At 37.4% G+C, this 15,454-nt stretch overlaps 1 protein-coding gene across 1 annotated transcript in view; it reads right to left on the reverse strand.

Annotated features, from left to right (window-relative positions):
• SPATA5 (spermatogenesis associated 5) overlaps positions 1-15,454 on the reverse strand; it is a 336,855-nt gene that overhangs the window by 317,678 nt on the left and 3,723 nt on the right. Inside the window, exons 2-8 of the mRNA XM_045998426.1 lie at positions 13,221-13,342; positions 11,666-11,823; positions 7,237-7,295; positions 5,982-6,626; positions 4,942-5,071; positions 4,613-4,669; positions 1,375-1,498 (exon numbers count right to left, since the gene is read on the reverse strand). Of these exons, the coding sequence (XP_045854382.1) occupies positions 1,375-1,498; positions 4,613-4,669; positions 4,942-5,071; positions 5,982-6,626; positions 7,237-7,295; positions 11,666-11,823; positions 13,221-13,342 (1,295 nt within the window). The remainder of the gene's footprint in view (positions 1-1,374; positions 1,499-4,612; positions 4,670-4,941; positions 5,072-5,981; positions 6,627-7,236; positions 7,296-11,665; positions 11,824-13,220; positions 13,343-15,454) is intronic.

A 15,454-nucleotide genomic window follows, 5' to 3' on the forward strand; every position in this document is an offset into this window, starting at 1 on the left:
GAAGTCTCCAATTTTTAAGGGCTGAGAACCAAACCTGGGACATAATGACACCAAATTATTGCACCAAGACTGAGAACCAGGTGACTACTTGCCTCCCTCAGGTATCAACTCTTCTGTTACACTTAAAATTATAACACATGTTGGGGCACCTGGGTGGCTCAGTCAGTTGAGTGTCCAACTCTTGACTGTGGCTCAGGTCATGAACTCATGCGTTGTGGATCTGAGCCCCACGCTGGGCTCCATGCTCAGTGGGGAGTCTACTTAACGTTGTTCTCTCTCCCTCTCACCCTGTCGCTCCCCCTGCCTGCAAACATGTGCTCACGAGCACTTGTGCATGCTCTCGAAAATAAATAATTTTTAAAAACTGTAACACATGTTAACAAATAATGGAGACTTAAAACTCAACCTTCACATTATTTTCACATGTTTAGTTTCTACCAATAGGTAGTAAAAATCAGAAAGTTTCAACTGTCCAGTTGTTTAACGTGCAAAAGGAGGGTTTGGGACTACATGAGTTCTAAAATTTCTTTTGGTTCTAACATGACTCTAAAAAATGAGTTCTTTACAATCCAGAATAAGAAATGTATTCTGGTAAATGGCTATCAGGGGTCTGAGAGAATTTTTCTTCATTGCTGTCACTACTCCTATGGATCTTCCTTTCATAATCAGCACATAGTTTTTATTAATATCCGAGTGTATCCCTATCAGAGAATCTGGTAACATGGGTAGATTCTTTTAAATGTGTACAAACAGGGGCGCCTGGGTGGCTCAGTGGGTTAAAGCCTCTGCCTTCGGCTCAGGTCATGATCTCAGGGTCCTGGGATCGAGTCCCACATCGGGCTCTCTGCTCAGCAGGAAATCTGCTTCCCTCTCTCTCTCTGCCTGCCTGCCTCTCTGCCTACTTGTGATCTCTCTCTGTCAAATAAACAAATAAAATCTTTAAATGTTGTACAAACATATTTTCCATTATTCTCACTCATTTCTTTCACTTGTCCAACTTAAAACCTTAAAAGAATCCATTTTTACATGAGTATATAAGACTTAAGAAATTTCTTATTGATCTGAACCTTACTGATTTTTGCTTCAGGTTTTTAAGTTAATACCATTTACTACCAAAAAAAAAAAAATCCATCATTGCATATTATTATTTTATATTCTAGAAAAACATGGCAGTATATCCTCCTAGAAGTTATTAAGATATCTGCTGAAGAAAATTATTTTATGGGTCTTTCCTTTAGTTTTTATGGCTAATATTATTCCCTATCCTAGACTACCCCAAAACTCAGACATATTTAATAGTTTTTGCTACTACATACATATATTATTAGGAGCCAACCCTTTCTTACACAGAGTCAATACTGGTGCTATACTTACTGAACCAATACCATCCATCAATGTTAACAGCGATGCTACCACTCTTTTTTCCACTTCATTCTGAGCCCCTTCTCTTTTAGGACAAAGTGCATCCAGCTCATCAATAAAAATAATTGATGGGTGCCTAAAAACAAACAATTAAAATAAATTCTTTAAAATACACCTGATTTTTAAATTGGATTTATTGCATTTCAGTTGAAACTGAATACGTTTAATTTTTTAATTGAAATGCACATGCAAAAGAATCAAACTTAATCATATACAAAAATAAATCTAGGCATGGCTGGTTGGCTCAGTCGGTTAAGCGGCTGCCTTCGGCTCAGGTCGTGATCCCAGGATCCTGGGATGGAGCCCCACATCGGGCTCTCTGCTCAGTGGAGAGCCTGCTTCTCCCTCTCCCTCTGCCTGCCACTCTGCCTACTTGTGCACTCTCTATCTCTCTGTCAAATAAATAAATGAAATCTTAAAAAAAAAAAAATCTAAAATGGATTAAAAAACTAAATGTGAGACCTGAAACTATAAAAATCCTAGAAGAGAGCACAGGGAGTAATTTCTCTGACATCAGCCATAGAAACATTTTTCTAGATATGTCTCCTGACGCAAGGGAAATAAAAGCAAAAATAAACTATTGGGACTACATCAAATAAAAAGCTCCTGCAGAGCAAAGGAAACAAACAACAAAATTAATGGAAGAAGATACTTGCAAATGACATATCCAGTAAAGAGTTACTACCCAAAATGTATAAAGAACTGATATACCTCAACACCCAAAAAGCAAACAATCCAACTGAATGGACAGAAACATGAACAGACATTTCTCCAAAGAAGATATACAGATGACTAACAGGCAACATGCAAAGAAGCTCAACATCACTTAACAGGAAAATGCAAATCAAAACTACAATGAACTATCACCTCACAGCTGTCAGAATGGCTAAAATCAAAAACACATAAAACAAGTGTAGTTGAGGATGTGGAGGAAGAGGAACCCTCATGCACTGTTGGTTAGAATGCAAACTGGTGCAGCTACTAAGGAAGTTCCTCAAAAAGTTAAAAATAGGGGCACCTGGGTGGCTCAGCGGGTTACAGCCTCTGCCTTCAGCTCAGGTCATGATCCCAGGGTCCTGGGATTGAGCCCCACATAGGGCTCTCTGCTTAGCGGGGAGCCTGCTTCCTCCTCTCTGTCTCTCTGCCTGCCTCTCTGCCTACTTGTAATCTCTATCTGTCAAATAAATAAATCTTAAAAAAAAAAAAAAAGTTAAAAATAAAACTACCCTACAACCCAGCAATGACACTACTGGGTATTTACCCAAAAAACACAAAAACACTAATTCAAAGGGATACGTGCCCCCCTGTGTTTATAGCAGCATTATTTACAACAGCCAAATTAGGAAAGCAGCCCAGGTGTCCACCAACTGATAACTGAATAAAGAAGATATGGTTATATATACACAATGGAATATTATTCAACCACAAAAAGAATGAAAGCTTGCCATTTGCAGTAACATGGATGGAGCTACAAAGTATAACCCTAAGTGAAACAAGTAACAGACAAAAACCATACAATTATCTGTTGGATTTAAGAAATAAAACAAATGAGCAAAGGGGAAAAAAAAAAGGAGAGAGAGAGAGAGAAACCCAAAGTCAGACTCTTAACTATAGAGAACAAACTGATGGCTACCAGAGGGAAGGGTGAAATAGAGGACAGGGATTAAGGAGGGCAATTGTCATGAGGAGCACAGGGTGACACACAGAATTGTTGAATCACTGTTGTACACCTGCAACTAATACAACACTGTAAATAATACTGGAATTAAAATAAAAACTTAATAAAAAAAAGAAATCCAATGCATCAAATTCAGGACTCAGTTAATAATATTAAAGACAAAGGCAACAGGATGTTAAACTGAAAAACTTTACATTAATTCTAGTCCAAATTATTAATTCACCACATTCTAGCACATCTGAACAACAAAAAGCAGAGTACTAAGAATAGTCTACTGCTCATGAGATAAGTCTACGCCCAAACAGAACTTGCCCTCTAATGCCCAGTAAATTGTTGTGACTGCATCAATTCAGAATCTGAGGCCAGAGATGTCCCTTGGAGCAGATGTAAAGTCCAAGGTACAGAAATTCCAAATGTGCTCTCTCTCTCTCCTCTTTTTTTTTTTTTTTTTTTTTTGCCCTATTAAAAAAAGAACTTTCAAAGTGATCAGTTCTCCCATAAAAAGATGTGCATTCTCTCACAAAAGAAAGATTCAACTGCCAGGAACAAAACAACAATGAAAACACACTACACAATACAGTATACCACTGGTTCTCAAATTTTCAGTATTGGGACTACAAACCTTATAAGGGACTACTTTATTTCATATACGATCTCTGGGAAAAAACAATTTGAAAAATCAAAGTTCTTTGGCGGCACCTGGGTGGTTTGGTCAGTTGAGAGTCTGTCTTCAGCTTAGGTAATGATCCCTCCTGGGACTGAGCCCTGTGTCAGGCTCCCTGCTCAGTGGAGAGCCTGCTTCTCCCTCTGCCCCTTCTCCTCCCCCCACACTTGTGTTCTCTTCCTCTCTCTCTCACTTGCTCTTGCTCTATCGCAAATAAATAAATACAATCTTTAAAAAATTGTTCTTTTGATGAGAGCAGAATTATGCTAGTTAAATGCCAAAAAAATGGCAAAGACATAGCCTTATTATGAATAATATATTAGACCAAGTTATAGGCCACATTCTTATACTCACTGCAACATAATATGGTAGCCTAAACTGAGGAATAATCAATAAAAATTGTTTTTAAAAAGCAAAAGATATGTCCCTTTGAAGCAAACTATAATTTAAGAAAAAATTTTAAGCATAAAGGGATACTATAATATAATCTACTAAAGTAACTAGATAAACTGAATATCCTAAAGTACCATAGGCACTCTAAAGAGAGAACATCAGAAATGCATATCTGAAGTAAAATCATATGATTTACCATACAACAGTGTCTTAATTGTCCTACTTTAAGTAATTCAATAACTCATTGATCAAACTTCCAAAACAATATTAGATAAAAATAGATGAATACAACTTCATTAGATTTACAGTCATTTCTAAAACTATCAGTATTATTTTTGTAGTGTTCTTTCATGTTTCATATAACATGTTAGTAACTCTACTTTAACATAGCCTTGACTATTAATTACAAATTAGTTACTAATTAGATTACTAATTACAAATCTACATGTAAATACCGTAGAGTGGCTTCAGCAAATATCTGACGTAACCTTGCTTCTGTCTCCCCATAGAATCTGTAACAAATAAAATGCATTTAAGAACCAACACTTAATGTTTTTAAAGTTTCATCTATAAAAGCTCATCTAACTTTTCAAATACTTCCAGAGTACTTAAACTTACTTTCAAAAGTTGTTTTCCAAACTTAATTTGTATATACAACCAAAAGCAAATTTAAATTATTTCCACATATGAAATATCCAGACAGAATGCTATGCAGTCATTTTTTTAAAATCACCTTTAAGAAGTATTTAATAACACTGTTTATTCCATTAAATTATGCACCTACTTGCTTATAATTTCAGGACCATTAATTACAGAAACATAGGCTCCGACTTCATTAGCAATCGCTCTGGCAATCATTGTCTTTCCAGTACCTGGAGGGCCATAGAGTAACACTCCTCTAGGAGGGGGAATTCCTAGAAGAAAAAGAAGAGAACAATGGATTTAGCATTACTAGGTTTCTTGTGTTATCATATGACTGCAAATATGAGTTATAAAATATAAATTTACCTTGTATCACAAAACTAAAGTAAGAGCCAGACCTCCTGCCCCTGCCCCCCCTCCTCCAAAAATGTACTAACTGGCCAAACACTGATCTCAAGCAATGACTTTCTCTCTCTCCCCCTCTCTCTAGACCCAACCAGGCCAGGAACACTAGTGAAAAATTGGCTGAGAAGCTCAGACAAGAACAAGGCACCCAAAGCAAGCCATCAATCCTAATTTTCACCCAACTAGCCATCTTAGATTATATAAGCATTACTAGCAAAATGTCAGTCAAAGGGTTCACATATTTTTATATATAAAGATTCATGAAAAATGAAAAGACAGAGAAAGAAGCACCAAACTATAGGCACCAAATACATGCAGAGCATCTGGGCAGTTACCACACAGAGGTAGCCCTGAGTTTCCTTCAAGCCAATCACTCTCTTAACCACTTGCTTCAATGCAAAGAAATCCGCACAGTTATATTTCCTAACAAAGAAGTTTTATCTAACATATTTGAATGTTTGGTTTACTTCTCTGGTCATTACAGCTGATCTAGAATGACAAGATACTAATTCTAAATCCAATACAAATAACTGTGGAAGTATGCAATTAGAATAGACAAGGCTGCAACTAACTCACATTATAACCTAAAGAGATCAAGCACAGAAAAAGGCTCACTTAACTGGCATCTCCCAAAGCAACTCACACCTCCTACCATACCTACCATTCAGGAAAGAAAACCAAGAAAAGAGGGTGAGCAATTATTACATAAGTGGAATGTGCCAAATGCTTTTTGTTTGAATTTAATACTTCTGGTGCAATACATTGAAGAAATCATACCATAACTCTTGAAAAGTTCAGGCTGTTTGAGAGGCAATTCGATCATCTCTCTAATCGCTTTCAGCTGACTACTTAAGCCTCCTATCATGCCATAAGTTACTTTGAAGTGGTCGTCTTGCACTTTTGAATTTGTATGAATCTTTGTAAAATTGACTCTTGTTGTTGAAGATATAAAATAAAAAATATCAGTGTTGCACATTGTTCCCACATATGCTGACTTTAGCAATCTCTCTTCATTGACAAGTTGCTCATTTTCTCCTCTGGCTGAATTAAAACTACACTTAAGTCCTGTGACTTCCCCTAGTCCAAGTCCGCTGCTATTCCCAGGACTCTGTGTAACATCCGACAAAATGTCACTAGTTTTATCTAACATTTTTTCATCTACTGGTTTGCGGGGAGTACTGCTTGATGTTGGGTCCCGAGGCTCTTCCAGATCTAACTGGCTTAGCTGCAGGGATACATCCAGGGTACTGGTTTCCATGCTGGACTGTTCACAGGCCTTTCCCTGGGCATCAGTGTCAGAGTCATTCTGAGGCCTTCTCAGTATCATGCCATCTGTCCCTTTCACTCGCAACACTTGCAGTCTGCATGGTCGTCCGTAGAATGTACAATACAGAAAGTTGCCTGGTAAAACAATCTTGCCATCTAGAAAATAATTTTTTAAATATATGTGTTAGCATAACTTTTCACCCATTTCATGTTTAAATGCAACTTATTCCATCTATTAACAAAACTATCTGACTGAAAAGACTAAATCAAAGATAAGAGTATTAATAAAATAATTGCCATAAAAAGGAGACAGTTCCCATTTGATAGAGCACCATCTGGAGACAGAAGGACAAGATAATTCTTTAAAATTCTCCACAGTCAATATATCTAGGATTCTATCAACTATATCAACAAATAGTCTGGCATTCCACATCTAATAATAAACAAACCTAAAATGGCACACCTAACTAATACTCCAAGATAACATTTCTCACTGGAAAGAGGAAGAGCTCAAGGGTTAAAAGTCTCAGTTTTCCCACTGACTTTATCCATAGATAAGTCAAATATTCTCTTCAATGCTTAAGTGCCAATCAATTAATTGGGGAGAAAAATTCCTGTCCCAAAAGGGCATTAATTCATTGAGAAGAACACTCCACATTATGTTGAATAAAAGTATGATTTACACAAGACCTCAAAGACACATTACTTTAATTACAGCTACCTTGCTTTTTATAATTTAAAAAACTATTTAAAATATATGCCTCACCTAGCTTTCTCAGAAGACAACCAGCCAGTTGTTCTTCATTAATATCCACATTTTTGTCACTATAAAAGGTGGAGGAAATAAAAATCAGAATTAAGTATACCAGAGACTAAATGTAATATAAAATTACGTGTACACAGCTGTAATATAAACCTAGTCAAAAGAATAATTCACAAACTGGAAATGGTTTGTACAATTTGGGAATAATTTATGCTTCTCAGATACTTCTAATAGCCATGAAAATATCACTTGCAATTTGGTATCCTAGTGACTTAAATCAATGTTCTTTAAAGTTTAGAGAACTATCCAATAGTGGATCATGAAATCATTTCAGTCAATCCCATCCAGAATTTTTTTTGATAGAATACAAAATGTCAAAGTACATCACACATAAAAAGGGAAAATACCACTTAGAAAAGCATTACTTTCTTATACATACGGATCTTACACACACACATCTATATACACATGTATACAGCTACATACATGTGAGAGCATATGTGCCCTGTATCTGTGGAATGTATGCATACACTGAATCACAATAAAGTGTATTTTTTATTGTGTCATAGCCAAAAAACATTTGAAAACCCCTGGCCTAAATTAATCATTCCCTTTCTGAAACTGCCTAGCTTGGAGAAAGGCTTTTATTAATAGCTTACTTCATTTCCTTTCTATAATTTATAAATTAACTTTAAGGAAAATTAAGTCCTTTATAGGATATTACCTGAAAAGGTAGAGATAAGAAAAAAGGAGAGTAAGGGTATAATGGAATTTAATTCTAGAGAAAGGACATACCTTTCTCCAGAAAGGGAAATATGAGAACCCCTTCTCCTACTAACAACTGTCTTCCTAGAAGGTTGCTTGAGTACAAATAGGTACATCTAAAAATCATTACACTTGTAAAGAAACATGTTCTTGGAGAGTTCTCAGAATATGTGCATTTTTCCTTCTTCCCCACATGCAAGTAGCCCATACCCGCACAGGAGTCCTACAGTTGTGAGCTCTGCCAGAGATCAGTGGAGAAGTAATAGTTTAGCTCAGAAAGAGGTATATTAGCAGACCCACCTAGTCCAAACCTAAGCCTTGTTCTCCAAATACTTTATTAGTAAAAACAAAACCAATATAGTCAACTTCGTTATTTGCAGATTCACCTACTTGCTAAAATTTATTTGTAACCCTAAAATCAATACCAGCAGAGCTTTCCTAGTCATTCATAGACATGCACAGAACAGGCAAAAAGAATTCGAGTCGCTAAGCACTTTCCTAGCTGAAACTGAGAAAGTACTCTTATTTCAATTCTTCCAGAGATAACTAGAGGATGGACAGTAGAGATAGCAGGAGGCAGTGCGATGTACAGCAAAAAGTCCCAGCTCCTGTACCAGCCGGAGATTTGAATCCCAGCTTTGACATCTGTTAGTGAGGTGGCCTCAGGCAAGTCACATAACACTTCTAAACTAGTGCTTCTCTTTTATAAAATAAAAAAGATAAAATCTATCAGAACGAGTTGTTTTAAGATTATAATGTATATAAGATATACATATTTTTGTATATTAAATATGTGCTAAATATATTAATGTTATTAATATATTATTTATAATATACATTAAATATGCATTTAAATATAAACATGTAACATTAAACATAAACATATATCTCATGTATATGTAAACATACATACCCCTAGGAGCAACGGTTCAATATTAGCTAATGTAGTGTTCACAGCAATTTTATAGAACATACTGCTAATAATGAAAACTGACTGTATATTCAAATAAAGGAGAGAGAGAAAAACAGAACAAGAAGGAAATTTCAAATCAAATATACATACAGACTATGTAGGAAACTGTACCTCCTTAAAATGCTTAATTCACTTGTTTATAGAACTCTGAAACCAGTTATACTTGCTTAAATCATTTCTATTTATTAAACTCTGAACAGAAAATACTTGCAAATATGTATAAGAAGAGTAAAAATACTTTAACGAGTTTTGCTTTTAAAAAAAGAATGGATGCAGATAAAATCACTTCCACTAGAAGGAGCTCTAACCTCACTAATAAATCTTTTCAGAAGCAATTGAAGGATTTAATCAGCAAAATAAAATTACTGATTTTTCTTATTGGAAATTAAGTTTCTTATCTAAACTCTGCTGCTGCATTTAAAACACAAGGGGTTTTTTTGGTAAAATTTTAAAAACCAAGCTTCCACCTGCTTTCGGCTTGGGTCATAACCCCAGGGTTCTGGGATTGAGCCCAGCATCAGACTCCCTACTCAGTGGGGAGCCTGCTTCTCCCTCTCCTTCTGCCCTTCCCCCTACTCATGCTCTCTATCTCCCTCTCTCTGATAATAAATAAAATCTTTAAAAAAACAACAACAACAACAAAAACAAGCTTCCTTTTAAAACATACAGTTCCTCTACAGCAGATAATCATTATCACCTAAGACTGCTGCGCCCTCAAGAGGTCACAAAAAAATCATCAAAAAAATCCAGTCAACTGATGACTGCAACCTGCAGCACTGCCTCAAAACAATCTAAAGATTAATATTTAATCTGAGTAGAACTACTACCTAACCCATATAATAATGGGTAAGTTACTTCTCATGGAGCCCATTTCCTCATCTTTAAGAAAGGGGCAATATGGGCATTTTGAAGGAGGATTAAATAAGAGAAGAGGGAAAAGTGTGTATGCATGTGTGCTCGTACACAGCTGGTGCACAACACATGTTGAGTTCTCTTCTCCTCTTTAATTTTATTGTTAGAGTATTATTAATTCCTCTGAAAAAAGTTTCCTGGCTTATAAATACACACACACACACACACACACACACACGTATATGTATACATGTATACATATACATATATATATGCTGAAGCTCAAGCTTGGAATCTACAAAAGTAGCACAAGAAAACAATAAAATCAAGCTAATGAGGGGCGCCTGAGTGTCTCAGTCAGTTAAATGTCTGCCTTCAGCTCAGGTCATGATCCCAGCGTCCTAGAATTGAGGCCCAAGTGAGGCTCCCTACTCAGTGTGGAGTCTGCTTCTCCATCCTACATTGCCCCGTACCTCACCCCCCGGCTTGTGCGCCCGCTCTTTCTCTCAAATAAATAAATAGAATTTTTTTTTAAAGATTGTATTTATTTATTTGACAGACAGAGATCACAAGTAGGCAGAGGCAGGCAGAGAGAGAGAGGGAAGCAGCTCCCCGTTGAGCAGAGAGCCCGAAGAGGGGCTCGATCCCAGGACCCCGAGATCATGACCTGAGCCGAAGGCACAGGCTCAACCCACCAAGCCACCCAGGCCCCCAATAAATAGAATTTTTTAAAAAAATAAAGTTAATGATTGTTAAATGTTTTGTGATTCTTATATATAAAGTAAACACATCCCCAAAACTGTTAGTAAGGTAGTATTAAAGTATCAAAAGATTCTTTTTATAAACAAATTTTGGTAAGACTTGCATATGAAAACTGAGTTACAATCCTATTAGATATAGAGTATCCAAGAGGATGAGTGATAAAGGTTAACTATATTGATAAGGTGATTCAATTAGCCTTTGGTAAAGGACATTTGAAAAACTGATAAAAATAACTATTTTACTGGATTGAATAACCACAGAGTTAAAATATATAATCAGGTACTTTGCTTGAAGATATTTGGTTTTTTTAGAGTTATTTATTTGAGAGAGAGAGAGAGCGCACATGAGCACACGCACAAGTTGGGGGAGAGACTCTTCAAGTGGACTTCCCACTGAGCGGCAGAGCCTGTGGGAGGGTGGGGGGCTCAATCTCATGACCCATGAGATCACAACCTGAGCTTAAACCAAGAGCTGGAGGCTTAACTGACTGAGCCACCCAGCATCCCTGGAATAGTCTTGATTAAAACTTGTTTCTTGCCTATTCACAGTACTCTACTCCCTCCTTTACAACAGCCCTGATTACACTGTTAAACAAGATGAAAACCGTTGTTAAATATTCATTAATACTAACTCCTCTTGCCTAAAATATCAGAGCATACTCTAACCACAGGATACCGGAGTCTCTAATCCATACGTTAGGTGGACTCATCGAGCTTGTGCTAATACAGCAGACCACCAGCCACTCACCATGAGGCTACCAAGCACTTAAATGTGGCTGGTCCAAATTGAGATGTGTTACAAGTATAACACACACGCTAGATTTTCGAGACTTAGTTTGAAAAGTATCTTATTAATAGTTTTAATAGTTACTATAAGTTAAAATTTTATAACTAGTTAAATATTAAATAATACTTAAATAATGATTAAATTAAATGTTAACTATTTCACCAATTTCATTTTCCTTCTTAAATGTGACTACCAGAAAATGCAAAATTGCATATGTGGTTCACATTTGTGACTCTTGTTCTATTTCTACTAGGCAGCACTGATCCAAAATGTCACCAAAGAAAAGAGCCAAACCTGAGTGCCAGGTCCATTTCCTCAGCCTGTAGCACAGCACCCAACAGAGGCTGGACTTGGATGGCATCACCAACCCTCATGCCCACATTCTTTTGTGCCATTTCACTCAGGCCAACCTTGCCTCCAGGAAATCCTGCCACAGGCCAGGCCGTATAGACCTGCCCAGAACACAGGAAACAAAAATACGAGAAAAGAAATATTCACAGATTATCATTAATTTATAAAGCAGAAAACTAAGCACAGCTGATCATATGGATCCGCAAAACATAGTCCTTAACCCGAAGGAGTTACAACCTGACAAGTTACAAAAAAACTTTTAAGATAAAAATTATATCTTCTTGTGAAGATTAGCAATGATCCCACAGTGAAAATGATTTGAATATTTGAAAGGTAATTTAGGAAGAGAGACAAAGGCATTAACATGTAATAAATAAAAAATAGGAAAAAATACTAAAGACAAACTAACTGTAAGGTAATCCGGCCTGAAGCATAAAATACATCCAGGAAATAGTGAAGGAGCCTGACCTGGCACAAAAGCTTCATGAGAACCTGGATTTCATCAGAATTAAATGTTAAGGGACAGAAGCAAAGACTTCTAGCTCTAAATAGTGGGCTGAGCTCATACATTTATAGTTTTCTACAAGACATAGCAAAGGACTTTTTTTTTTTTTAAAGATTTTATTTATTTATTTGACAGACAGAGATCACAAGTAGGCAGAGAGGCAGGCAGAGAAAGAGAGAGGGAGCAGGGTAGAAGCAGGCTCCCCGCTGAGCAGAGAGCCCGATGCGGGACTCGATCCCAGGACCCTGGGATCATGACCTGAGCCGAAGGCAGCGGCTTAACCCACTGAGCCACCCAGGCGCCCCCTTTTTTTTTTTTTAAAGATTAGGAGCAGGAGAGCATAAGCAGGGGGAGTGGCAGGTAGAGAGAGAAGCAGGCTCCCGGCTAAGCAGACAGCCTAATGTGGGACTCAATCCCAGGACCCTGGGATCATGACCTGAGCTGAAAGCAGTTGCTTAACCAACTGAGTCACCCAGGCGCCCCAGCACATAACAGATTTCAAATCATTTTCGGAGGACTTCGCTGAATGAAGAGTACCCTGGCTAATGAAGCAGCAGAAGAAATGGCAGAGGCAGAGGTTGCAGCAGGGCAGAACCAGGCGAGGTTCTAGGCTTCCAGCCTCAAGTATGATGAAAAGCAGCAAGAACAAACAGCTAAAAACAGGAAGGGCAATCAAATATTTGTATACAGAAGAGATGACTTTCATACTCCCAAACAGCATTTCTGTGAAAAAAAATATAACTAAGAGACTGGGGGGAAGAGGGCAGATACTATGTGCTCACTACCTCAGGAGAAAAGGCCTCTCTTTACTAAAATTATGACATTTAGGGCCTACTATTCCCAGGATAGTCATAGATATCAAAGGAAGGAAAAGTTTATATAGATGCAAGGATCTTTTAAAATGTAGCTTTTCATTTATTACTGCTTTGCTGAAAATCATAGTAAAAAAAATCTCAGATCTTTCTAAATTAAGGAAATGACAAAGACTCTTACCTCTTGTTTTCCATCCAAACTGGTAAGCAACACTGGTCGACCTATACATATATTTGCAGATTTCATAGTGTTGAGTCCAAGCTGAACAAGGGAATTCTGGAATGTTTTAGGAACTTTGTCATCTACCAAAAGCGAAAGAAAATTATTTTCATACTATTTTATAGCTGAAGTTAAAGCCTGCTTTCTTTTGGTGTAAATAAAAATCTTCTAACCATAACCACATGAATGCACTTACCATACCTTAGAGAAACCAGTTCCAATTCTCTTTTTTCTTTTTAACAAAAAGACTTAAGACCAAACCTTTTTGAGGGTCCACTGACTGACAATATGAGCACCAAGTAAAAAAATATGTCTTATGGGATAGGTATTAGTTTTCACCCTTTAAGAAAAATAAACTCTAATTTCTTTAAAAACTGAACATACCTGCAATAGTCTTCATACTCGCATAGTAACATTTTGTACTACAGATTCTAGTTAAGTCAACTACTAGTATTCAAAGACTTGAGCTGAGAAACTGGCATTTAGTTCTGGAGGGTTAAATTACATTTCCACTTCTGATCCACCCGATACCAGTCAGATATTTTTCTTTTTTTTTTTTTTTTTAAAGATTTTATTTATTTATTTGACACAGAGAGATCATAAGTAGGCAGAGAGGCAGACAGAGAGAGTGAGAGGGAAGCAGGCTCCCTGCTGAGCAGAGAGCCCGATGTGGGACTCGATCCCAGGACTCTGAGATCATGACCTGAGCTGAAAGCAGCAGCTTAAACCACTGAGCCACCCAGGCGCCCCGATATTTTTCTTTTTTAATCCCAAGAATACATGGGTAAGATAATAGCACAGGTCTTATTCCTTAGGCAAGCACATATAGACTAAAATGACCATTATTGTTTTCAACTTTTGGCCCCGTAGGGGACCCAGTTGGCAACACCTCTGAAAATTATGTGCTAACATGTCCACCTGGCCCCGTCCACTTCCTCAAGGTCCATATTTGGTCCTTCCTCTGATTCTCCCAGCACCCTATGCTGCCAGATATTAGCATTTATCATCATAATATACATTTGTTTTATAATCTGACTTTCTCCTAAACCATATGCTGCTTTGGGGCACAAACTGGGTCAAATTCATCTTTGTATCTCCAATGCCTAGTAGTGCATCAAATATAGAAGTTGCATAACAGGGGCGCCTGGGTGGCTCAGCCCTTAAGCGTCTGCCTTTGGCTCAGGCCGTGATCCCAAGGGTCTTGGGACTGAGCCCTGCATGGGCTCCCTGATCAGCAGGAAGCCTGTTTCTCTGTCTCCCACTCCCCTTGCTTGTTTTCCCTCTTCGTTGTCTTTCTCTGTCAAATAAATAAAAATCTTTTAGGGGCGCCTGGGTGGCTCAGTGGGTTAAAGCCTCTGCCTTCAGCTCAGGTCATGATCCCAGTGTCCTGGGATCGAGCCCCGCATCCGGCTCTCTGCGCGGCAGGGAGCCTGCTTCCCACCCCCACCCCCCCTCTGCCTGCCTCTCTGCCTATTTGTGATCTTGTCAAATAAAATAAATAAAATTTAAAAAAAAATCTTTAAAAAAAAATTTTTTAAAAGAAGTTACATAATAAATATCCATGAAATCAATGAACATGGTAGGTAACTACACAGTTTTTCTGCTCAGCACAAAATCCATGAAACACTTATGAAATTTTAGCCTGTCACAAGCTGTGTTATAAAATTTATTGTTAGACACATATACCATAATCATAGTTCCCTAATATTAGTGTTACTTAATAATAAAAACACAAATACTTTGTAATTTAAAAGGAACAAAGTAAATGAAAGCAAAACCAAGAACCATGTCTCATTTAATTATTTTTTGCCACTACAAAATAACTACCCCATATATGTATTTTCCTTCTGTCATCAGCTGAACAAATCTAGGAAAACAAAGCATCTCATGGAGCGAAAATTAACAGTACTGAGCATTTATAAAATAAGCATATTTCATAATATGAAGCTGAAAAGAAATTCAACTTTTCTATGAGCATTAGGCCTCCTACACAGTTTACTCATCAATAACAGCAAAGCATCCTTTTGGTGATCACATAAGGTTCAGTTTCTGCCACTTCTCTCTTCCTAAACCTCAATGAATTACCCTTCCCTCTTGATAAGTACCTCACAGATGTATTCAATTCTTGGCAAGATTCTAGGTTTTCTTCTCTTCCTTCTAGCCTGTCCTGCACATTCACTGTGCTCAGGGTTTGA

Source organism: Meles meles, chromosome 2, assembly GCF_922984935.1.
Source record: "Meles meles chromosome 2, mMelMel3.1 paternal haplotype, whole genome shotgun sequence".
In the NCBI taxonomy this organism is placed as follows: Eukaryota; Metazoa; Chordata; class Mammalia; order Carnivora; family Mustelidae; genus Meles; species Meles meles.